We start from the raw sequence: 25,781 nt of genomic DNA, 5'->3' as shown, positions 1-25,781 counted from the left end.
CACCCTTGTGTACCTGATGTTAAGACTCGATTTACCAAGGGCAGAGTGCGGGCAGCTGGGAATGGTACTGACTCCCGACATCCACATTGGCAATCTTGCAGGGATGTACTGTTGTGCAGCTGTGGCTTAGAGACGGTTTTCAGGATAGCCTTGAGCTAAGGACATTGCAGTAACTTGTTTTTCGGCTCTCTAACAATCTGGTTCATGTTCCACCCTCTGGATAAGGTGTAGATGGAAAAGGCTACTCTGAGTAAATGTGGGATTTGATGCTTAACTAGTGCTGAGCAATTATTCCTACAGACAGCAGGAAGGCATTTTTTCAAATACCGATTTATCTTGTATTCTCACTTTGCTGGAAAAAGCGTAGATTACCGCTTTGCAGCTTTTCTGTTTGCTTATCCCGTCTTTTCGTCAGCTATAGAGCTGCATGGTAAAAACGCTGACAAAATGTTCATCAGGAGTTACCAGACAAAAACAAGGCAGAAATGCGTTGCCGAAATTGTTCTTGAACAACTTCTCCTTCCTTTCCACTGTTTTCCAATGACTTGGTTCCCAAGAATCTAACTCACCTGACCTGGGGTAAAACTCATCAGTGCAAATTATCATTATCATTATTATTTAAACAGCACCATTTAATTAAAGGGAAGAATCTATCTGCTATGCCTCTGCCTCTCCTTTTTTTTGAACTCCCTTTTTTTAAAAATTAAATGTCACCTCTGGATCCACTCAACAGTCTCAGCAATTTAAATTTTAAATACCTGAAAGTACTTTCACTTTCAAAGATGATGCATTGGGACAGCTGTAATGCAAAAAACCCTTGGCAAAGCTAGCCAAAACCAGGGATGTTAGTGCTCCTTATATTGAAGTATCAGTCTTAGTTGTGTTTCATTTGTTAAATGCAGAAGCAGCGGTGGTGTCTGCAGAGGGTGCAGAGATAACAGAAGCCTAGACCTGATGTCAGAGGTATCATCACTGGTAAAACTGTCCACGTGTTTCTGATGTTACTGCAAGCGCAGTGAGCTCCAGGGTGAAGCCCCACGCTCCTCCATGCTCAGCAAACACTAATGGCTCAGCTGGATCATAACCAAGGCTTGTCAAACTTGCACCATGTGGATGCTTGATGTTTGGCAGTTTTGAAATTGCCAGGCGGAGAAGACTTGAGCAGGAAAATAGCATTATGTCTCTTGGGGAGGCTTTGTGTGTATGCAGAAGCTTAAACAGGGAAGACAATGTTTAGCAGATGATTGAGGTTCATGGGACGCTTGTGCTGTTTGCATGGCCCAGTGCTGAAGCTCTGGCTGTCCTGGGTTAAGGACAACTGTGTGGCCAGGCTTGTGGGAGAAGGGCTGAGCTGTTTTTCCTGGTGTCTTTCATGAGACGTGTACGAGACGTATATATATGACACTATACATAGCGCATACACAGACCTTCTTCATGCACGCACAAGCAGACTGGCTCTTTAACCACGTTCTGCTCATGAACTATGTTCAGCCTCTCCCATAAAATGATATGATGGAAAATGGAAAGACTGTGTCTCTGGAGCATAGGAATATTACAGTGAAAGGAAGAGTGCGCTCTGATACGATGACAAAACCATAAATGCTGCATAACCTTATGTCAAAATAGGTTAGATAATTTCCTAGATACGAAGATTAATTGAAATGGGCTGTGTTTGTAGTCTGATGGAAGTCACAGATTAGGTATGCTTGAGATCTTGTTTTAATTCCAGTTCCCCAGGGTGTTTCTCAGCCCAGAGTTTTCTTTACACTTTATCTTGTGGCAGATGCTTTATAGGCATTTCAGTCACTCAAGCTGCTATATTTAATGCATGTATTACTGTTAACACAGAAGGTGTTAATATCCATAATGATGTTTCCTTTGAAAAAGCCAGCAGCATTTATTCTAGCTTTTTATCTTTAATGTGATTGTCAAGATTTTGCTATGTTGGAGGAGGAAATTATGACATTCCAGCCACCTCAGAGTAGTAATTCCATTAGAGCACTTTCCAATTCCTTAGATATGGCCTTGGCTTCTTTAATTAGCAGAGGAATTTAATAGAGATGCCTTAGTGAAAGGAAACCAGCTTTGGAGTGTTATCTGAAGACAGAAAATAAATACCCACTTTTCTGTTACAAACGTGAGTAAACAGGCACAGCTGAATTGGATCCAATGGATCATCTCCTACAGTTTGCTTTGGATGGTGAACACCAGAAGTTAGAAAAATGCTTCATCACTAGTAACAAATCTGCAAAGCGGTGGTTGAAGGTACAACCCCCCTTCTAAATTCTACGTGCCTTTTACCTGCTTCCTGTGTGGGAGCATGGGACAGAAACAATATGAAAGTGGTCAAATGAGTTGGCCAGTGGGGTTGCTTGTTGAACGCAGTGGGTATCCAAATGTTGGAAATCTCATGAACAGAATCTTATAAGGCAGAGTGGCTACCAGGATCCTCTGCTAATCTGAGATCCACCACCACAAATGCAGTTGGAGCCAGTAGTTATTCTTTGAAAGGAGCCAACAGGGACTCACCGTGGCAGGGTGACTGCCCTCACCTGTGTATTTGAGGAGAAGCTGCTCATCAGAATATTTCGTTAGGACCTGGGCAACCATCCTTGGTCTGAGGGATTTCAACCCCACACCTTTTAACCTTCTTGATGTTCCAGGACACTTTTTTGACTTATCCCTCTTACTGCACCCTGCTCTGGGCTCCTGCCTGTTTCTCTCCCAAATGAACTCATTCATCTCCTGTGACCAAGCCTGGCCATTCTTCTTAAGTCTTTCCCACATCCTCCTAGTTTCAGCAACCTCCATTGTTTGCAGGTGCCTCTGCCTGGTCCCTCCCATATCCTTGCCCAGTCTGTTGGTCTCTGCAGAAAAGCAGCGTTGAAGGTGACTCAGGAGTATTTAGATTAAAAAGAGAAGAGAAGGATTCTGAGTAATTCCAGGGTTAGTCCTCATTGCAACAGTGATGCAGGCATCTGAATTTCCTTAACCATTGTTTTCTGGTTGTGCTTCTTCTTTGGACCTATTCCATGATGTCTAAAGACCCTAACAATGATCGATTTTTCACTTTGCAAGGCACTCATCCAAGTGAAATTCTCTGTTCTCTGAATGCTTATGCTGAAATACTCTGGCACTGAGGTGAAGCTCTGTGTACAGACTAGTTTCATCTGCAGTACCCTGTCCTGCATTCTTTTCTCAAAAATTTCAATGACTAAGAGCATTTAATACAATTATATAATTGCATTAGGAGAAAAAGTAAATTTTTAAATGGAATGCTTCTTCCAAAATTGGTATTTTAAAAGATGTCTTCTTGAAAAATCACATTACCAAGGTTGTATTTTTTGTGCAAATGTTTGCTACTTTTGAGGGTTTTTTTTTCAACTTTTGCAAAAACTGTTGAGTGTATTAACGTGTAATTATAAAACATCTGAAAATGCTACAGCCACTTTATACTCATTGTAAAAAAGAAGGAAAACTATGAGAATATTTTGTACTTAGAAAAGGTATACTTTTTAGCATAAGTAATAGGCTTTTATTTCTCAAATGGCTTTCACTATATGTTTACTGCTATTTGTGGGAAAAGCAGCAGCTATAGTATCTTTCTTGAGAAGAGAAACTGAAATCAAGCAGCTGAGAATAACCACAGTCAGGTGGTTATTGGGGATATGGACAGAGAGGAGAAGGTTGCACCTGCATTTACCATCTCAGTGTGGCTGACGACTTAAAATCTTCGATCACCCAATTTTTCATTTCTTTTCTCAGTCAAAAATAATGCTAGATTAACAAAGCAAAGCAGCGCTTAAATTCTTTCACCTTTCCCTGTCATTCCCTCTTTACTTCTGCTGGTGCTAAAATCAGTACACATCTCCCAAATAGGTCTCTGAAGTTGCTCGAGGCAAAGGAATCGGTTTGCAGGTTTGCTGTCAGAACAGTGTTAATTCAGCACCTCCAGTAATACGAATAATGTGAAACACTCTGGATTTAGACAGTTTTTGGTTTCTCAAAATAGATGGCAGCTTTTCTGTACTGATTTCAAATCGATCATGAAATGTTCATGCAATGAAGGTAAAAGGATTCTAAAACCTTTTTTTATCAACAACTGGAAAAATTATTACGTATTGCCAATGAAACCTCCGTCCTTACTCCTCATCTTTTATCCACCTTTTCTTCCCTTCTTTCTCTTTCTTGACTGTTGAAAAGTTCTGTCAGCTTATAGGGAAGGACTGTTGCAGTCACTGGAGCTTGATTCTTCTGATGCCAGGTTTATGTAACTTATGTCACCAGAACTTCTATTGTCACTTTTCTCTAAATAGAAGACCTAATATAGATTCTTTTTATCTTTTTATCATTTAAATATACTGTCCATAAATTTAGAACCTGTTAAAAATTATTTTTAGTTAGGAAAGTAAAGTGCTGGGTAATGTTCTTTTTTCTCTCCTCCCCTTTCTCTATGAAGATAACATTTTCTCAAGTATCTGTTTTTAAAGGCTTTTCTATTGCAAATTTTTTGAAGTGCATGTTACCAGACTAATTAAAATTCTTACAGGGCTGCCTTTGCTGTTACTTAGCTTGTGGCTGTGCTGCAGGCTTACAGGCAAGTTCATCATAAAAACCTTATTGCGTTATTAAATAGTGCAAAATACGGTTGGGATATACAATTGTATATACAGTTGTGCACAAATGCAGTTGGGATATTTTCATGGAAAAAATTTTGTATTCTTGCAGAACAGATCCTTATTTCCTAACTACTGATGATCCCCACCTTCCCTGGCTAGCAGAAACTGCAAAAAAGATCTTGCACGTCCTGAACCTCCCTTCTAAGGTCCCACAGCCTGCCCTTTCCTGAAAAAAAGCTATCTGTCCAAAACAGTGACCTGACCAACTGCTGGTTACAAAGACCTAGTGAACAGCCTTGCAGAGCCACTCGTTCATCAGCAACAGCACAGTACTAAATCATATTTTAGATCCATGGAGAGGACAAAGTCACTGCTTCTCCATGGATGGGGCATACTGCCCTTGTCATGATTTTAACAAAAAGGAATCTGAATGATTCAGTTTCTATTTGAAATAAAATAGGTGAAACATAGTGAGAAATAGATTTGCTTCTGAAGGACTGTGATATATATTTTTAGTAGTTGATACTGAGAAATACTATTTTTTATTATTTTTCTCTGAAGGAAAATGAAAGATACCACGTGGAAGATCAGTCATGGTAAATGTGTTCAATAGCCTTTCCCAGATGTCATCTCAGCCCATGTGAAGATCATGAGATCAAAAGGAAGAGTTTTCTTCTTCCAGTAATTAAGCAAAGTCAAGATACAAGATGAGCAGTTACTTTCAAAGGGCTCGTGATAAGTTAGTACTAGATTGTGTCACAGTGGTAACTTGTCTGAACATCCTCAGGAGTTTAAATACAAAGACGTTCAATGTGGCCCTTATAAGTCTGAATGCCCTGGATGCAAATACGATTGGAGTATTGCGGAAATCCCTTACTAGCAAGTAAATTGGCAGATTATTAAAGGTAGTTAAGATTTTTGAGAGAGAATATTATTTCAGTAGAAGAAGCTAATTTGTCAAAAGGGAAGCATTTAACTGATCTTGCCAAAACATCTTTTAAAAACTTGTTAGCTCTCTGTGTCCTCTTCCTTCCATTATGTCCTGACAAATTCAATATGGGACAAACTGACCTATCAATGTTGTCATTAAACATCCTTTGCTTGGAGTTTTTTATTCACTAGTGTTACCTAGTGGAATATAAAATAGTGCAAAATGATTTAATTTTAATTCCTATCACCATAATCCACACCCACCCACCCCCAATGTTTAAATCTAAGAAGTATTCTTTCTTTCCAGCTTGGTCTCAGAGTTTCCTGAGAGAGAAAATCTGAGCCATATCAATCTCTACATAGTTTTTGAGGGCAAAAGGGGTATATATCAGGATTGATGGGGAAAAAAAGAAAGACAAATTCTGAATTTCTAACTGTCCCTGGAAAAGAGAGTTTCCAGTAATAGCTGGAAATGGCAGAGTAAATCAGCCTGGCCACTGGCTCAGGAATGGGACCAAACCTACAGCCTTAGCAGTGAGAGATCATCAGAAAGAGCTGTAGGTAAAGAAAACATACTTGCTCTTCGGCGTTTGTTGTCTCATTTTTCCAGTGAGTGTATGGTGTGCTGACTAATGCGCATTTTTGCATGTCTTTAGCAACTTCCCTTTCCATCGAGGTGACTCTTCATGGCCATGCTGCATGGTTTTCTGCAGCCTGTTGTCTTCAATGTACATGCACTTGGTACCCGTTAATTAGGGGGGTCATAAGGGGCCGTGCTCTGCAATGTATGCTGCACGCTGACTCTGCTCAGTGACATTCATTTCTTTGGTCTTGTCTAATTATGGAGCAATTAATGACTCTTCGTCTGCATGAGGCAGGAGGAGATTTGTGGGGTGGGCACAGGCCTGCTTAAATTGGCTGTGGGTTCCATGCAGGGTTGAAAGGATCATTTCTCATCCTCTACTCAGTCCCTCTCAGTATATGTTCTTTAAAGTACTTACTGTTTGCTGGTTGCTTGTAGAGGATGAACCTGGAAATGGACTGTACATTCATTTTGTGTAAATGAAATGGGAGATGAGCAAGCCCTTACTAATTATAATCAGTAAATGGTAGCTTTAGAGAATTTTAATTTGTTGTTAAATGAAAATAAATACATCAGGTAAATAAATCAGTCCTTGAGTATGGCATGAATCTGACCAAAATAATAATTTTAAAAATGAAACTTTAATAATAGCCGTATGCCTCTGAAGTGTGAAACGGAGATAACATCAAGAGCTTCAGAGGCAGTTTTGTTAGTCAAGATTTTGTTAGCTTCTGCCACAATTCTTGTCCTCGCTTTGTGGATGAATCATCATCAACAACAATAAAAGCAGGTTTTACTCAGCAAGTTTGTTAATAATGTAAAAATGAAAAGAAATTAGTATATTCTTACCATAAAAATCTTGGCTATTTTCAATCTCCATCAGTTCTACAGTGCTAAGTACAGTTTTGAAGGGCAGAACCAGATCTCTAGTGGTGTGTGTAAATAAAAATAGCGGATATAGCTAATATTCTGTTTCGCTTTCACAAGGACAAATACACTGTGAGGATTGTCCATGCTCTGTACTTCACACTGCTTTAGGTATTAAGTGTGGTCCTCTAAACTGTACATGATTGTCCAGAGTACTGCAGTATGGATTGCAAAACAGTCCAAAGCAGACTGCAGAGATTGAGCTGTTAGTGCTGCTTGGTGTATACGTAACATGCTTTGGCTTCATTTCATGTTTTCAGACAACTGTCCTGACTGGAAGAGTCTGGGCCATGAGGTATGCAGATGACACCAAGCTGGGTGGGAGTGTTGATCTGCTGGAGGGTAGGAGGGCTCTGCAGAGGGATCTGGACAGGCTGGATTGATGGGCAAGGGTCAATTGTATGAGGTTTAATAAGGCTAAGGGCCGGGTCCTGCACTTTGGCCACAACAACCCCATGCAACGCTACAGGCTTGGGGAAGAGTGGCTGGAGAGCTGCCTGGCGGAAAGGGACCTGGGGGTGCTGGTTGACAGCCGGCTGAATATGAGCCAGCAGTGTGCCCAGGTGGCCAAGAAGGCCAACAGCGTCCTGGCCTGTATCAGAGGTAGTGTGGCCAGCAGGAGTAGGGAAGTGATCGTACCCCTGTGCTCGGCACTGGTGAGGCTGCACCTTGAATCCTGTGTTCAGTTTTGGGCCCCTCACTACAAGAAGGATGCTGAGGTGCTGGAGCGTGTCCAGAGAAGGGCAACGAAGCTGGTGAGGGGTCTGGAGCACAAGTCTTCTGAGGAGCGGCTGAGGGAACTGAGGTTGTTCAGTCTGGAGAAGAGGAGGCTGAGGGGAGACCTTATTGCTCTCTACAACTACCTGAAAGGGGCTTGGGGTGAGGTGGGTGTTGGTCGCTTCTCCCAAGTAACCAGCAATAGGACGAGAGGAAATGGCCTCAAGTTGCGCCAGGGGAGGTTTAGATTGGATATTAGGAAAAATTTCTTCACCAAGAGGGTGGTCAGGCATTGGCACAGGCTGCCCAGGGAGGTGGTGGAGTCGCCATCTCTGGAAGTGTTCAAAAAACGTGTGGATGTGGCGCTTCAAGACATGGTTTAGGGAACATGGTGGCACTGGATTAATGGTTGGACTTGATGATCTTGAAGATCCTTTCCAACCTTAGTGATTCTGTGATTCTGAGGTAGGGGAGGTTGTGAGGAGATGGGGATTGAGGTTTGGGGTGATTTAGGGGCCAGGCAGGAAGGGTTGGCGTTGACAAAGGTGAGTGGGAACTTCTAGCAAGGACCTCTCTCCTGAGAGGGATCTCAGCTTCCTTTGGAGCTCCTTACTGTGTCCCTGCTCTTTGCACAAGGTTCCCTCAATGTGGTCCTTTTTTTGCAACTGTTAAAGCTCTTGGAGAGTCACAGGGCCCTTAAAACGTCTCAAGCCACTAACATCTGTTCTGAATTCACTGTCTCAAATCGTATTACTGTAATTAGAAGGTTGCCTGAAACTTTAAGGTTAGGCTCCAGCTTCTTAGACACCAACTCACTGTAAACTGTGTCTTCTTTCCTCCATGTTTTTGAAAGCATACAACTTTCCATTGACGTGAATACTGGGGGGACTTTGCAAAAGCACTCAGCTGTGACCCAGCTCGGCTCCCACCAAAGTCATACTTGTATGAGCTGCATTATGCTGATGATAATTGTGCCTGTGCCACCTCACTGCTTGTTGCTTTCAACTGGGTGCATTTGGTTTGTCACATCAAGCATAGCCTGTTTGCCTTTACTTCTAAGACCCTTTGCCTTGCCACTCTACTGGAAGTCCTCCCTTGTCAGGTGAGAGGACTCTCACTCTGAACAGCCTGTTGTACTTCTACCTTTAGCAGCTACTTGTTAAATTTTCAAGTACCACCTTCTATGTTGTCCCGTATGTTTTGAAGGAGGAGGTTTATGCATGGTCACAAAAATACTAGAAAGACAGCTGGAAACTTCCATTCTTCATGGGTGCCTTCAAAACAAATCATTAGGGAGGAAGTTGTCTATTAAGTTAATCATTGCTGTTGGTTGATTCCTTGTGCTTTGCTGTCTGGAAACTGGTGGAGGAAGAGTGCCTCTGCCTTGCAGTGCCCAGACTCCTGTGTCCTTGCGCAGGTGTAGACATAGATAGGGCATGAGTTGGGGCCAGCATTTGGCCAGTCGTAGCTGTTGTGCCATAGGAGCAGCCTGTTCTGCTCCGCTGGACGTATGATGGTGGTGGCACGAGGAAGGTGATGGCAGATGCAGAAAGGTACGTTCTCTGCCTCTGTTTTGTCTGAATTTGAGGAGAAACATGCAGGTGGGTGGAGTGTGCAAGTTGTCCTGGGCACTCTGGGGGTGATGCCATGTGTCCCATGTCTTAGACCAAAGCCAAGTTGTGGAGCTCCCTGTGGTGGGCAGATTAGAGATCCAGGCAGAGTTTTGTCCTTAAGCAGTCCTGAGTCTTCGGTATTCCTAGTAACTCGAGTAGGACCAACGGGGCAGAAGCTGACGAGGCTGTTAATTATCGTTACTTCAGTAAAACAAGTCCCCTGTGATGAGAACTTGCCATTTGGCAGCTGGACTAACGGCGCTTTGCGTGACAAGGGTGTGCAGTTCTTACGGCAGAGTGCTGAAGCTGTGGGATCTTGGCCAGTATCAGCAGAAGGAGAAAACTTAATGAAAAAAACATTTTTAGCCCTATTATTCCGATAAAACCTGGCTGCAAGGGTTAGACCGTTAATTATTTTTTATGGATGTGTGGGAAGCTGGGGACTTGGTGAAAGTGAGATGTTCTGTATAAATCCTTCAGAAAGATCCAGGAATGGAGAAATACGGAGTCATCTCTTACAGTGTCATGGCAACCAGCTCTACCCAGAGGAGGCATCTTATCAATTAGGTTAAATAATTAGGAATTACATTGAGTAAAATGGAGAAAAAAAGCTTAGAGTGATGTGAGGTGGGAGGCAGCTAAGCTTCTAAACAAAATAAAAAATATGCTGTATCACTTCTGGAATACTTCAGCAGAGGCTGAAAGGAGATGTGGAGGGGAGGAAGAAATCGAGGGAATTAATCAGACAGTGTAAAAAACTTGTGGTAGAAACTTAGCTAACATGGAAGACCCTTAGTTGTGTTGAAAATGTATTTTTATTAAAAATGATGTGTTTTGAAGAAAAGGATTAATATACACAAGATTTTTTTTTTACTTCCCTATGTCTTTGTTTTCAAGATAACAGAAAAGTTCTCTCTTGCTCATTCTCTTTGTATGCTTTTCAGATTTTTTTACACTAGAAAGAAACTGGAGAAAAATCTTTCCCTTCGTTTTGTGCTGGAAAGGTTTTAAAAAATGAGAGGAAATATTACTTTATTTTTCAAAAACTTTTCACTTTGGTGATGGAAAAAGTAGAACACAGTAAAAGAAATAAGGCATTAGGTTTCTACTTTCACTTTAAAATATCTTCCAGAACTATGAATTCAGATTAAGAAAACCCCCAAGGTTACTTTCTTTTATTTTTTTGCTAAACTTTACCCCATTTCACTAGGAAAAAAGCAGCTAAATAATAAAATGGGGAATGATAATTTCTGAAAACAGTAAATGATTCAATTTTATAAAATATTTCATTCTGAAATTTTGCAGTGAAAAATAGGGGACAATTGAACTAAGTGACAGGTATGGAAAAAAATTGAATAATTTCTCTTTCTTTGTAAAATCTATGTATAAGTGTAAGATATGGCATGGCTGTATTATTATTATTATTATTAATTATTATTATAATCTCATTTTTTTAATTTCCCTCTTACTTAGTAACAATAGCTATCCTTTTGTATGTGCTGTGTCCATGTTGCAAAAACCTTACTATGAATAGACATGAAGAAAATTAAAATAGTTTCCCAAAGGCCTTTTGCCCTGCTTTTGGGAAACTTCCTGTACAGATTCTCAGAGTAAAAGATAAACATACCTGTTTATTGCTGACCCTAAAACTCACTCACATCAGCAGCTACTTTCCACTGACCTCAGTGAATTATGGATCACAACCTCTGGGAAAAGTGAGTTCAGATTAATATCATTAAGAACCAAGGCAGGTTAGCTTGCATATTTGGTTCAAAATGTTTTTATTTAGGTTAGGTAAATGTGTTTTAATGTTATGCTTACTAATATGTACTTGCAGGAATAAACACTTGCATAAAATGAGAAATATATGAAAGATTGTTTCTCCCAAACCATCAGTGGAGATGAAGAGGCTCTGCTCCATAGATAATAAATCTGAATGCCTTAAAAGATTAAAGGAAATATTTGCAATTTGATCAAACAAACTGTGGGGAATAAAATGAATTCCACTGGGATTGGTTTTGCAAAACCAAATAAAAAATGTAAAGAAAACAGCTTTGCAAAGTCAACTGCAATTAATAGTTCAGTATAAAATTAATGTACCATACTGCCAAGGCTTGGGAACAAGCAGGCTGGAAGGCTTGAAAAGATATGCTAATAAATGAGTTGTTGAATTTAATTTTCATTGGGTTTGAAGACTTCATCTTGCAAGGCTGTTTGTTACTCACAGAAGTAGTCAGTGGTAGGCGCAACTGAACGTGAATGATACCTGCAGGTATTAGTAGCACGAGGTGGTTTAGGTCATTATTGCAGAGGGACCAAAAAACCTGACGATACTGTCCAACTCCCCGTTCCATGTACAATCCCTATGATATGTATGATTTCAGATGTCATTGCCCCTAACAAAGGAAATTAATGGTGTTCATGCCCAGCTATTAGTGCCTCTAACAGCGGAGAAGTAACTGAGGACGCTTCATGTATTGGCAAAATAAGCGGAGGGATGAGACTCTGCAGTAATTCCTTCAGCATATGAACAGAAACGTCGAAGGTGTCCAGGCTGCTTAACTTAACCTATTGCAGTCGTAGCTGATCTCACTGTTACTTGAACAAAGGCGATAGCTGTTCAGCGTTGTTCATGGTGCACGCAGTGGTATGACACTGGCACTGCCAAACCAGAGGGTTAAACATGTATTTTAGAAATTAATGCTCACTCTTGCTGCTCAAGAGTTAATGTTCCACTTAATCCCCTAACTCTTATAAGTGTTGGGTCACATCTTGACATTTTTATTCTGTCAAATCTCTCATTTATTTTTCACTGGAATTTTAGTGTTGGCTTAGTCACTGTTGAATAAAATCCAAGAAAGCACAGCTTCGCCTTCATTTGCCCTGCTCTGGGAAATAGTCAATCCTGCTTGTAGTATAAAGATGATAAAACCTTCCCAATTATTGGGACCTAAGCCATGACACTAGTATAAACCTAAAAAATTTAAGAAACAATTAAACCCAGATTTTTTTTACCCCTTAACTCGTAGTTGTATCTAAGTGCAGCTTTTCTCCTTGTGCTGCGGGTCTTTTTTCTGCTTAATCCTGAAATTAGGATTTCTGGTTTGATATAGCAATCTCACCACAGAAGAGATTGTGAAAAAGACAGATGAAATTCTGTGTCAGTGCATGCAAATTAATACACGTAGGCAAAAAATAGCTAGCTATACCTATACAATAACGATTTCTAAATTAGCAGTTACTACTCAGGAAAGACATCTGACTGTTACTGCAGATAGTTCTTTGAAAATATCAGTGCAATATTCACTGCCAGTCAAAAAAAGCAAGTAGGATTTCTAGGCAAGTAATTGAAATTAACATCATTGCACCAGACTGCAATGTTCTACAACAAGATTTTGTAAGATTAAAAAGCGTGTCTAAAAGGTGACAAGAATGAAGGATTGGAATCACTTTCTCAGAACGACATATCAAAGAGAGGAGGTCTCTTCATGACCAAGAAAACACAGTGGAGGAAGGCTTACAAAAACCAGGAGTGGTGCACAGGAGGTGAAGAGGAGCAATTACTTTCTGGCAAGGGGACCTGGGGTGACCCACGTAAAGGCTGGGTCAGCCAGGCTTGTGGAATAGCACGACAAAACACTTTGTCACATAATGTTTTGGTGAGAAGAAGCAGAAATGGATTTGTGGGAAGGTATTAGATAGTTTTGGTGAAGATGACTGGTTGGTGGCTAATACCATGGTGTGGAGGCAGTGGGCAGTTTAGAAAGTCCCTGGGCTCTGGGTTTGTGGACATCTGGAAGGAGTAGCCAATGGCAGGAGATGCCCTGTGCACCCTCTTTCTTGTACTCTTATCATAAGTTTCCAGAAGAGGCTGCAGTGAGAGGAAGGTTTTTGGCTTATATGGGCACTTGGTGTGATGCTGTCCGTCACTTCTGTCGCTGTACACATCTCTGTGGGCCATACGCATCCCAGGCATCTTCCAGACGACGTCTGGAGCTTTACAGCAAGAACACCGTTGTCCCAAAGACGGTAACTTCTTTGCAGCATCCAAGAGCAGAATAAATGGATCTTAGTGAAACAGGACGTTTAAAAATGCTACAAAACAACCACAAAAAAGTCAAAGGAAAGTGATAAAATACACTCAATTTTTCTCCTCAGATACTCTCCAGACATCAGTGTAATGTCATTGACTTCAGTTAAATTAGTGTTAATGTAGGAATGGAGATGCAGCAAATCTAATTCCAGCATCTCCTTCCTGGAATAGTGAGCAAGAAAACAGAGAGGTAATCAGATAGAAACAAGTGCTGATCAGAAGGAGTTGGACAAGGAGGAGGAGAGCTCCAGGAGCTTCTGCCAGGAAATAAAGACACTTTTCCAGTCTCACACAGTCATGGAGAATTCAGCAATACATGTGCAGAGGCTGAAATGAAAAGTCAGACTTTTTTTGTTTCTTTTAGTTTGCCAGTATATGCAATCTTTCGTTGTTCTGTTGAATATTCTCAAACGCTTTCTGCCAGGACAGCATCAGTGGCTAGTAATATTTCCAGCAATGTTGTTATGCCTGGTATGATGGAGAAGGGAGAGGTAGAGAGCTGCGGGACTGGTGGAAAGAAGTGGAGTCAGTGTGCTTGATACAGTATTTAGACAGCTCTGAATTTTTTTTTTATTTTCATCTGTAAATAGATCTGTATGTAACCTTTGGAGTACTGATGCCCAGTTCAACGTACATATTACTGTCTGGTTCTGTGCTCTTCTGATAGAAAATGCAAAAATATGTTCAGGGTGTTGCCTGCCATTTTGCCATGGCATTGCTCTTCAGCAGAACAGTTTGTGGCACTTGCAAAGGTAAATGTGGAGAGCATCTTTCTAAGACCATAGGTGTTCTCTCAAGTGCCATAAAAACTACCCAAATATACTGGGATTCCAATCAACGTTGTGTAGGAGATGAAGCTCTCTTGCTAAGCACATTCACACTAATACCCTCCCCAAAGACCCTTCTCCACTGGCAAGAAGTGGCTTTGGAGCAGTGGTGAGTGACACCTAAGCCGCCGTCCCGCCGATGTGCCCGGGCTGGGGGTGTGGATGTGTTCTGATTAATTGATAATCCTGAATGCTATATTAAAAGGCCAACGTTTTTCCTCCCTCCTCCTCCCGGAAGGATGCAGTGCAGAGTAGCACACATGATTGCATAGAGCATAAAAGAGGGAAATGTGCTCGTTTTTGCAGTTGGGTTTTGCTTGGCTATTGATTGTTTTACAAGACAGCTACCAAGGAAGCTCTGAAGAAGCTGTCAGGCTTAGTGACAGCTCAGCATCTGCCACAGCTAAATCAATACTGCGATGAAGGACGGGTTCCCAAAGCGGATAATCAAAGCAGAGTAAAGTTAATTCACCTTGAAAGCCTGCAAATATTAGCGTAAAATTGTTTAGACGAAACCAGCATCATTCCAGCAAAACATGAGAGGTGCTGAGGTCCTGCCCCGAGCAGCAGTCTGCCCAGGCGTTGTCTTCAGTGGGAGTGGGGAGCAGGCTTCACCTCAGTCACGGGCACAGGTGCTTTGATAAAATGGAAACCCGGTGCTGATAAATCAGGCAAAAAGGGGTTCACGTTGGCCCTGATCGCTGGCGGTGCGCTAGGAACTCGTGATGTGCGTTTTGTGGACAATATTCCATTATAATATACATTTGGGGGGTGTGTGAGGCTAATTAATGTTACTTTTTTTCTTTGACTGTTAAGAATACTTTTTCCATCAAAATGTGATTTTTTTCCAATGTTCAGGTTTCAAAGCTTTAAAATCAAAAGACTAGAGGAAAAATGTTTTGCTATGAATTATTTTAGCTTTATAAAACCTGGAGGTGAGTCGTTTCAAATTTTTGTGGAACTCTATTTTTTTTCCCCCTTGATTTTAGTGCAAACACTTCAGGGAACGCAAATTTAATTTGGGATAGACTGTCAGTATTTTTTTCCAATAGAAATTTTTGGATACAAAATTTAGCTCAGCTCTGTCCAGAGATGCTGAATTTTCAGGACTGAGAATTAGAGGGAAAGTGTTTCTTAGATGGTCTAGATGAGAAAGAGATGTTATTGTTCAATTCAATGTAGCTAGTTTTGTGGTCATTTTACAAAACAGAATGATTCTGAAAATAATAGGATGCAAACATCATCTCCAAATTTGAGGCTTTTAATATTAACAGTTAAGTACTTCATTTTGTTCCTTCCATTCCTAAAAATTCCCTGTAATTACAAACAAAAATCTATCCTGACACAGAGTTCAGGCTGATGAATTAAAATATGGAAAGAAGGAGCTACCAAATAGAAGCAGCATTACATAACGTGGTAAACACATTATGTGGTAAACACACCTCTCAAGCCTATGTGTAGCCTGTGTTTTATAGCTGGAATTATTTGTCTAATTGTCCCAAATCCATTCTTACTAATTGTGCTGAGATAAAATTGAACGTTTAATTAAATGAATAAGCAAAGTTAGATTTGAAAGAAGTAGAAAGAATGAGCGAATTAGAAGACTGAAAGGAAAATTAGCAGCTGCAGGAAGTCTGAGCCCATTCATATTCCATACATTGATATTTACACTTACATACAGGTGTACCTGTGTGTAGGTACATGTATAAATACGTATATTAGTGAGTATCTAAAACACACCAAAATGCAGATTTATACAGTACAAACTTTTACACTGGCATACGCAGAAAAAAAGAACCTAGGAGCAGAGAGCTAGAAACATCTTCTAGTACAGTCCAGTACTTTGAAGGTGTGTTTACAAATTCCCTATTATATTTTAACAAGACAGGCAATTTACGTGGTGTTCCTCAGTGTGCAAGTGATGTCTGGCATCCTGCCTCCAGCAACCCTATCCTGGCTTCATCTTAATGTGACAAGAACTTGGTGTCCTACTAAAAATTTCCCTAAAAATATTAAAGAAAAAAAAATCAACAACAGAAGAAAACCTCGCAGCTCAAATCCAGCAACAAGCTGTCAGCTTGTTTCACACAGTAATACTGATAGCGGCCAACTTTGCTCAGAGAACTTTTTTCTGAAGATCATCCCTTTGGTTGCTGTGCTTCCATTCAGTAGTTCTGGAGACCCTTTGCGTCCTGCGCTTGTTAGCGGTGACGGTTTTGACATGGTGAGGCACGCAGAGGAAGGCACATGGGATGGGTTTGATCCACAGGTGTCAGCACTGGCCGGTAATAACTAAAGACAGCACTCTGGGGAAGCAGCTTCTCTATTTCTTTGGTGGAGAAAGGAAAGAGAAAGATTTATGTGATGGGTAGAGGACTTTGACAGGCACAATTCAGTTTTTTTCAAAGTACTGGAGAGATTTGCATGGAAATGGGGCAATGTTAAAGATAATATTCAAAATGGAGAAAATGGTAAGTAAGGGATGGAGCAAAGTGCTAGAGCCATGGGGTTGCTGGTATTCATGGTGAGCGTCATTCTCACGAATTTTGGTCATCTTCTGCCTCTCTACTTTCCCTCTGCACCCACTGTAATTCCTTTAGGGAAGTAAATGCGTGGTCATTAACATGTATCATTACACAGGGTTTTATGCAGCGTGTGAAATGCTAGGTGCGCCATTTGGTAAGGCAGCGGCGGATTTCTGAAGAAACAGGAATGATGAAGCATTAGTATAAGAAATGGTTTAGTTTGTTTCACTACTTAATTATTCTCTGTGTTTATGTCTTACCCTTCTTATAAATGGAAATGTAAATATTCGTCCCCCAATTGTCACCACCAAAAGCTGTGACCCATTAGACCTACCTTCTACTGCGTATGAAGTATGTAGAAAAAGCCCTAACTCTCAGCCTCTTACTCCAGAGCTCTTAGATCTTCAGATTCCAGAATTAAGGCCCCTTCACTACAAGATAGGGATTTTTCAGGCAAAGTGAGGTTTTGCCACTCAGCTAACACAGGGTAATCCTGTTTGCCCTGCTGCCTGGTGTAATTGCAGCCATTTTTCAGACTGTGCCTTCCCATATGATGCTTAACACCCTTGAATAATATGATGAGGGAGAAGCAGACCCTAGCAGACCTCAAACATGTAAAGCTTTCCAGCTGAAAGAAAATGCAGGAAATTGCATCCAAGTGCCAAGAGGAGACTGCTGAACCTGTGCAGGGATGTATTTCTGATGGCTAGCACCATTTCTCAGGTGAATGAACAAAGGGTTCTAATAACATGGGGTGGCTGTGGTAGGGGATGTTGAGCAGGGGTTGTGTGTGGACTGTGCTTTTAACCTGCTTAACATCTGCGTTGTCGGAGCCGGGCAGCCCTTGGCCCCTCATCTGCAGGGGGGGCAATGTGTAATTTTGTTGTCTATGCTGCTGAGTAACCTCAGCAAACTTCAGCGCGTGTCCATCGCTTCCTCAGGGCTAGAAGCCGAAAACACTGATAGCTATGGGCAATGGTAGCCTTAATTTAAGACTGAGTAAAGCACAGTGCTGTGTTTTGCTATACCGATTTGGCCACTCCTGGATTGCATCTGTGTACAAAAATATAGCTAGTCATCTCATCACATTTGCATGGTGGAGAGGCATTGGAGCTTTAAAGTAAATATTTTCCGTTATCTGAGTGCTCTCATGAAAGAAAAGCTCCCAATTCCACTATTTAAAAATTAGTGACTGTACAAGTGCAGTTGAAAGCCCTTGTTTTTATAAGGCTTTTTGCATAAAGCATGCAAAATGCCTAACTGCCTCCAAAGCAGCTGTTCCACTCTGCTATGCAGTGTCCCCTATAAAGGGAAGAACAGAGAGTGTGAGTTTCTACAGTTTACTACTGATGATCCTCTTAATTACATCATTATTTAGTTCTCGGCAAACAAATATCCCATCAATGTGAACAGGGATTTTACAGATTTATCATTGTTATCATTATCCTCTTAATTCAGAGTTTGCATTACTAGAGTGTTAAGAAGGTGTTGGGTCAGGAAAACAGGGTCAGCTGGACCCACGGAGGAGCTGTGCGTCTTACGTGACTGCAGCATGGGATATAGGAATGCCTGGAGGGCCACCACCTCCCTGTGTTGGCAGGATGTGGATGCAGGCACTGTATGTAAAGCATATAGGCCATGGAGATGATGGATTCGAGGTGGCCGTGGTGTGCATTCGCCTAGACACCATTATGTCCAACTCCCCCCTGATTTCAGCAGTTGGATGATGTTGATGAGAAGTTCAGAGTTGAAGTTTGCTGCTGAATCCAGACCTTTGCCCATTAGCTTCTTGTTTGGGGTCATCGGAGGATAAATGTATTGGATTATGTGGCACAGGAGAGTACAGCGATATGGCTGCAAGTGTAATTGGGGGAAAGAGAGTTTTGTTTTCACTTTGGGGACTTCTGGAGGTAAAATGTGACAGACAGTATGCTCTGGTGTTGACATCCCCTCCCTGTAAATGGGGAGTAATTGTATTTAGGACACTGACTGAACACTGCTGTAAAACTGGGGTCAGCATTGCTGGAATGGGGGAGTCTATTTTAACAGCACGATTTTTAATCCGGCCAAGGATTCAAAATTAAAATTGGCCTTGGATTATTTTCTTCCAAGTAAGACACTTCGTTGAATAATGTCGATGGATTTGAAGCACGCGGTTGGTTGTGACGGGGCAGCCTCTTGCTGCTGCATCAGTGAGGCCGTTGGCGCAGGGGGACGGACGCGGCGGCGTGCTGCCAGCTGGGACGCTGAGTAGCGCCTGCAAACCCTCCGCGATGCCGTCAGAGGCATTAAGGTGAGGTGGAAGGGAATAACAGAAAACCGCTCTGCTTTTAAAATAATAAATCAGATATTTGGGTACTGGGCTTGTATCTAGTTATACCTGATATCTATAGGTTGGGGGTTGTACCGAATCTCTCATGAATGATATCGCTTTAATAATATTAATCTAATAATCTTACAGGAATACCTAATTCCAAAAATTCATTGAAGAAGTTGCAGCTAGACTCAACATGCAAAAATGAGTATCTATATTCTTTCAGGATCAAGGCATCGTTGTCTTCTTTACAATTAGAATTTAAAGGTATACGGTATATGCTTAGGTTAATAATACTTTATCGTAGAGCGGACCATAGGGACAATTAGATCTCTCAATCAAGCCTTAAATTCTTAAAGGCAGATGTGCCTATCTGGACATATTTAGCATATGGTCAGGATAATAGGAGATCTGAAATGCTTTGGGATAATTTGGGTAACTCTGAGTCTTCTTTTTTTAGACAATTCCTTGTTTTTAAACAGGCATAAACATTTATGTAACGCTATTGCTAAATCATTCAAAAGTGTTTTAGGTATGTATAAATATAGTAGCACACCTTTTATATATTAAAATATATAGCACTTAGATCCTTATATATAATTATGGGAGATTTTTAACAGTGAAGAATAGAAATAGAAATTAAAATTGAACCACCTACCTCACCTTTAGGACTGAGGAAAAAATATTTCTGCATCATTATATCAAATTGATCTCCATGAAATCTAGTGAAGACTGTTCCAGGTTTACACACAGAGGACAATTAAGTAAATGAGTTCTGCATGACTGTAGGAACATAACAGGAAATGCCTGGAGAAATGCGAGGCATTAAAGAGAAGATGAGTAAATGCAGTTTGACCTAACTAGTCATTTCAAGAAATTGGGTAAAGTAATTTCACCTTCAACCTCTGTAGCATCATCTCTCCCATTTCTTGTAAATGGAGAGACTAAATTAAAACTGTTGAAGTGTATGTATACCTTTAGAGATTCTTTAAATCCTCTTACTGTCAAGGGAGGCACACTATTTTATTTCCTTCAGACCCTGTTGCAAATTTTCTTAACTGACAGTTCCCCTTGCCAAAAGTAATTAAAATACAGCAAAAGTTAAATGCCCTCAGTAGCACTCCTCTGCCTTTGTTTTTTTAAAGGTGAGGTGTAAGGTTCACACTTGGCACTTCAACGTTTGCTCATTAAATAGGGATGCTCTGAGCAATCTTTGCTTGCTAATTACAGGCAATAAGGGTCGTTGATGGAGAGCCTTAAACCTTTAAAGTCTGAAAAAGGAAAGAGTAGTGTCAGGTGCTTGCCAGCATCATCACGTGTGAGCACGTGCCTGCATGTGTGCATCTGTGCATCGGGGATCCAGCGGGCTCCAGAGGCTGTCGGCTCCCTGAGCTGAGCCATCTCTGCCAACTAAGGAGCTGATCCAGCTCACCTCTCCATTCTGTCCCATCTCTGTCCTATTGGCAGCTAAGGCAATTACCCTAGCCTAAAGTTGGGTGAGGAAGAGCAAAGGCAGGTAACTTGTATTGTTCAGGTGGACTGAGCTCTTCTCAGTAGACCCTCCCAAGCAGAGGACACTTTCCCTGTAGACTAGTGTCACAGCAGGTGTAACCAATGCAATTCAAATGATTTTATTTATATATTTATTATTGACTTACAGCACAAACTTGTTTTGTTGCATAACAAGACCTGCAAAACAATAAATATCAGCTTTTTTTAAATGACCCCTTTTCTAGGTACCATATAGAGCACAGGGTGGGGAGCTAATTTACAGAGAGAGGTGGATTTTCCATGCCAAATCATGGAACAAACAAACTGGTCCCAGCAGCTGTCAGTGTTGGCGTAGGGAAGCACCACAAGCAAGGAGAGTCTTTGAGGCACAGCTTCAAAGCTGTGAAGATCTAAGTAGTTTCCTTTTAAATGGTTGCCAAAGGACCCTCATGCAGTAACCTGTAAGAAAAGTGGAACATTTAGATGAACTCAACCATGTGTCTTTACCATTTCCAACAGGAGGCAAAGGAAGGCTTTGCTTTCCAACAGAGGGATAAGCTGGTTTTGTCTGTGCAGACTCTACCGCGTGTAGGCTTGTGAATTCTGGCTTAGTGAGGTACTGCTGGGTAATGCTTCCAGCAATTTTGCAGGCTTGATCCAATGATTTATTCTAGCCTTAATTTCTTGAACAAACATACTCTTTTTAAGTACAACTTTCTAGGACCGTATGTTAAGATACACAGAACTAGAATTTCTCTCTGGCTGTATATTTTCTACAAATTATCTCTGCCAAAGAGTCTTTTTTTTTTTTAATTTTTTTTTTTAATTTTATTTTTTTTTCAGAGGAGGTAATATGTGTCCATTGCTTCACACAAACTGTTTTTACCATGGCATTCTTAGTTGTTTCTAACCTGGCAGATGTCAGAGTTGAATCTCTTTTTTTTCCTAACCCTACAGGGCACTGTGTCACGTTTTCAGTCAGCCTGTGTCTTCTGTGCAGGTTTGCGTGGCCAGTTGGGTGATATGTGTTGTACCTGTGTATGCAATCTACCTGTAGTTACATCCTTGCATAAAATTTACCCCTGCAGAAAGGCAGGGTTGCGGCGACAGTTACGAGTTCTCTTTATATTTATAGTCACAGTGATTTCAGGTGCATCTGTCATCAGAGGGCAAGACGAGATACTCTGCACTCACATATCTGATAAGCTGAGTTCATGATAAATCAGCAACTGTTCTTCTGAAGGATGAGGGATGTTGCACTTAGGACAAGTGACACTTCATCATGTTTGTCCTACTACTAAAGTCCAAAAGAGTGGCGAAAGCTGGGAAAGAAAAAAAAGAATTAAAGTCAGGTGGCATTCATCCACCTAGTGTTTTTTATAATCCACATACTCTTACATTCTTGAGTGAGTGTTGATGTAGAATCATAGAATCATTTGGGTTGGAAAAGACCTTTAAGACCGAGTCCAACCATAAACCTAACGCTACCAAGTCCACCACTAAACCATGTCTCTTAAGTGCCACGTCTACATGTCTTTTAAATACCTCCAGGGATGGTGACTCAGCCACTTCCCTGGGCAGCCGGTTCCAATGCTTGACAACACTTTTGGTGAAGAAATATGTTTTTGAATGGGTACAGAGGGAGAGAAAACCTTTCAGTAGCTAGCTGATATTATACAACAATCAGTAAAGAAAGGAAAAAGCCCTACCCTTGAAAAGAGCTTTATTTCTGGACATCACATGAAGTATTAATCTGCTGTGTTTTCTAAAACTGAAACCTTGTGTTCATCTCTGCTACACATTGTGTGAACTTGTTTGATACGATTTTGTGTGTTGAGATGAAAAATCTCAAGACTTTGATGAAACAATGAACATCGTATTTCTGATGAACTTCAGCATCTAATTTTTACGTGGACATAGTAAAAAGCACTGTGGGAAATGGAAGTACAGTTTTTCTATTAGACAGGTTTTAGGAAAGCACCATGTTTCTTTAAAAATGCCACCTTTCAAGTAGGGGTGATAAACAACAGTAAATGAGTAGGAAACAAAGCGAGTTTTCTGGAATGAGGTAGAAACGTGTAAAGGGAAGACATTATGCACAGAGAGATGGAAAGCATTTTGCCTTTCACAGAGGGTTATTTCTTGCCATTTGTAGGCTGCAGTTGTTTTTCAAAAAAGCAATATGGAAATGCATAGCTGTGTTCTGCTATAAAGTAGCTCCGAGCAAAGATTATTAAAAATGACAGGCACATTTCTGTGTATTTGATAATGTCAAGAGTATAAGTAAGTGCCGCACATTGGTGTTATGAGATATCAGAATAATTCTCTTTTCTGCAAAATCTGTAATGCCTAATGGAACGATGTCATTTTGGGCTTGCTTGCAAGGGTAATTACATTGTGACTCAATAAGGCACCTTAAACTTGCTTGACTTTACGAGCATCTTTCAATCCACTGCTATTCAAGACAGCACTAGCAAAGGTGTGCATTTAAGTTTTTTGCTTATTTAGGCTATTTAAGAATTTAGGCTTCAGAAATTAACCATTCTCCATCAGATAGTGTTCACTGCATCACCCTTGTCATAGTATACTGAGATTGATGCCTTTTGTGTTGGAAAGGCTTACTGAAAATGTGATTTTCTTGAATATGGCATGTCATTCTTTGGTGTTCCACAACTCAACTGGCTGAACTTGACAGTAGTGGTGGTATGTTTGGAAAGGGGAGAATTGAACCAGAAGCGAAGGTAACTCAGGATTGTGTTTGAGTTAATGCTTCCTACTCTCCCATGTCTTCCTCCTGCCCTAGTGATATGTCCTCAGCAATGAGGTAAACTTGGGGCTTTCTATTTTCGCTAATCCAATTTTTCTCTCTTTGGAATCATTAGTGACTGGTATCTAGAGTTGACATGACATACCCAAGTCATCTGCTGGGGCTGGCTGTGAAATTAGACCGTGAAATGCCACTCTCAATCTTTCTTGGCCATTGACACAAGACCCAATTTGTATAGACATCTTCTTGCCAGGCTTCCCAGGTTCCTTTCTTATGCATCTCATTTTTATTTTGGGACTGAGGCCATTCTCTACTTATAGCACATGCTAGCTGAGCCAGTCTTACAGGAGGTCCACGTGATTCTTTGGATAGTGTCTTCAAGGTTTACTGGCAGGCTGAAACTACATTTGAAAATTAGTTTGGATTAGTATAAGGTATAGAGTTAAAATGCACCAGCTGTTTTTAAATAGCTCCATGTGTGGACATTATCTGTATGACTGATTTTGTAAACTAATGCAGACTGAGTGGCTGTATGAACTGTAAGGGTAAATGCAATAAATAACTCTGTACACGTATGTGTGCGAGAGTATGTGCATAAGTAGAAATTTTCATTTTACACCTATGCATTTGCAATAACTTGTAACCGTACATAAAATTCTTTGAAGTTATCCCTGAATTGTGGGTAACATTTACTGGAGCATGCATATTTATTTTTAATTACCTTTGTTTTCTTCCAGCTCTTCTTTATGCAACTATTTTTGGAAACGTCACCACCATTTTCCAGCAAATGTATGCCAACACCAACCGATACCATGAGATGCTGAACAATGTGAGGGATTTCCTAAAATTATATCAAGTCCCAAAAGGCCTTAGTGAAAGAGTCATGGATTATATTGTCTCAACCTGGTCCATGTCTAAAGGAATTGATACAGAGAAGGTATGAGTACGTGAGGTAACAATTGAGATAGCAAGAGTTTGTGTCCATTGTGTACCTTCTTAGAAACAGGACTGTGTAACAGCATGTAACTTACTAACAAATTCTTAACTGCATGCTACTCCATTATTATGTTTGTGTTTGGATCAAAAACTGGATATTTTAAAAAAGGACTGTTTTGCTGCTTTGGAAATATGCCTTTATTTTTCATTATGGTAAATGTTTTCTGCTTTCTAGTCTTACTTTGCTGAAATACTAAATAATTTTAATGTACTTAACTATTGAAATCAATGGGAAATTGGTCTTCAAATTAGTCCAAGAACATAATTTGGTGTCTAACCTACATCAGTATTATTCTGAAAAGTATTGGCATCTGTGAGTTGCAGTGAAATGAGTTGGATTGTCTTGGACCTTTTGCTGGTGCCCAGGACATCGACATATCCATCAGCATAATTAGGATAGGATTTAATGGTAGTAGAGATTGGTCTCCTTGAGCTAAAATCTCTTGGCTAGAACTTAAGGCCTTTGGTAGGGAGATACAGAAAATGTGGCACTGCTGGCAGCCATGTGGGGTAGAAGTCCAGTCCAGGACTTTAGATGTCAGGAAGGACTGGTCATTTAGGTTTCTTCAAAAGCTGATTAAAGGAGGTCATCTTCTGAGAGTGATTCATTGTGTGCCGGGACAGACCAAGTGAATTGTCCTCAGACCCTCTCTTTCTCCATGATATGTGCAGTGAGTCTGTCTGGCCTTGGATATTTTAGAGAGCTGAAGTCAGATGGAAGGGTTTCCACCTGCAATACCTTGAATGTACCAAGATACAACAGTTTTAGGTCTAGATTTTTGGTCAGTGGAGATCGGTGATGCTCCTGTGGCTTCTGTGGACCTGATACACATCAGCTGAAAGTAGGCATTCAAGCTCCAGTTTCTGTGAAGGTTTCCCTCCTAAGAACTTAAAAGGCAAGTGTCTGAGGGACAGCATCACAACAGATTATTATCTTAAAATGTCTAGTGGTTGCAGAGCTTTGAAATTCTGGCTTCAGTTGAATCTATTGCATAATATGGAATAATGGTGCAGCTTGTTCAGATGTGTCAAGATGAAGTTGTAACACTGAAAAATTTAGTCTTACCTCATGCTGATGCAACAGCAGTTATCTTATTAATCATCTGCTGTGAAATTCGGTTTACCATCACAAATACAACTATTTTAAGTAACAAGGATTTTCATTTCTTTGATTCCTGTGCTTCAGTATGTCACATTCTTTAATATGTTAACTTCTTATACACTAATATCCTAACTTCCCAATTCATACAGTGTTAAGAGTGAGCTTTTATATTGTAAACTACTGTAAATGCATTCAGTCCTATTGTGTAAACTCAAAACTATGTGACCATTCAACTTTCATTTGCATTTATCTCCTTGCAGTTAATCCAGAGTCCTGT

At 40.6% G+C, this 25,781-nt stretch overlaps 1 protein-coding gene across 1 annotated transcript in view; it reads left to right on the top strand.

Moving 5' to 3' along the window:
* The window catches only part of KCNH5 (potassium voltage-gated channel subfamily H member 5), a gene marked incomplete at its 3' end in the record, with an annotated part of 164,145 nt that overhangs the window by 85,327 nt on the left and 53,037 nt on the right, over positions 1 to 25,781 (top strand). Inside the window, exon 8 of the mRNA XM_082000469.1 lies at positions 24,144 to 24,343. Within this exon, the coding sequence (XP_081856595.1) occupies positions 24,144 to 24,343 (200 nt within the window). The remainder of the gene's footprint in view (positions 1 to 24,143; positions 24,344 to 25,781) is intronic.

The sequence above is a fragment of the Phaethon aethereus genome (assembly GCF_964289735.1).
Source record: "Phaethon aethereus genome assembly, chromosome: 5".
NCBI lineage: Eukaryota > Metazoa > Chordata > Aves > Phaethontiformes > Phaethontidae > Phaethon > Phaethon aethereus.
The sequence above is the reverse complement of the archived record's forward strand: the minus strand, read 5'-3'. Positions and strand labels throughout refer to the sequence as shown.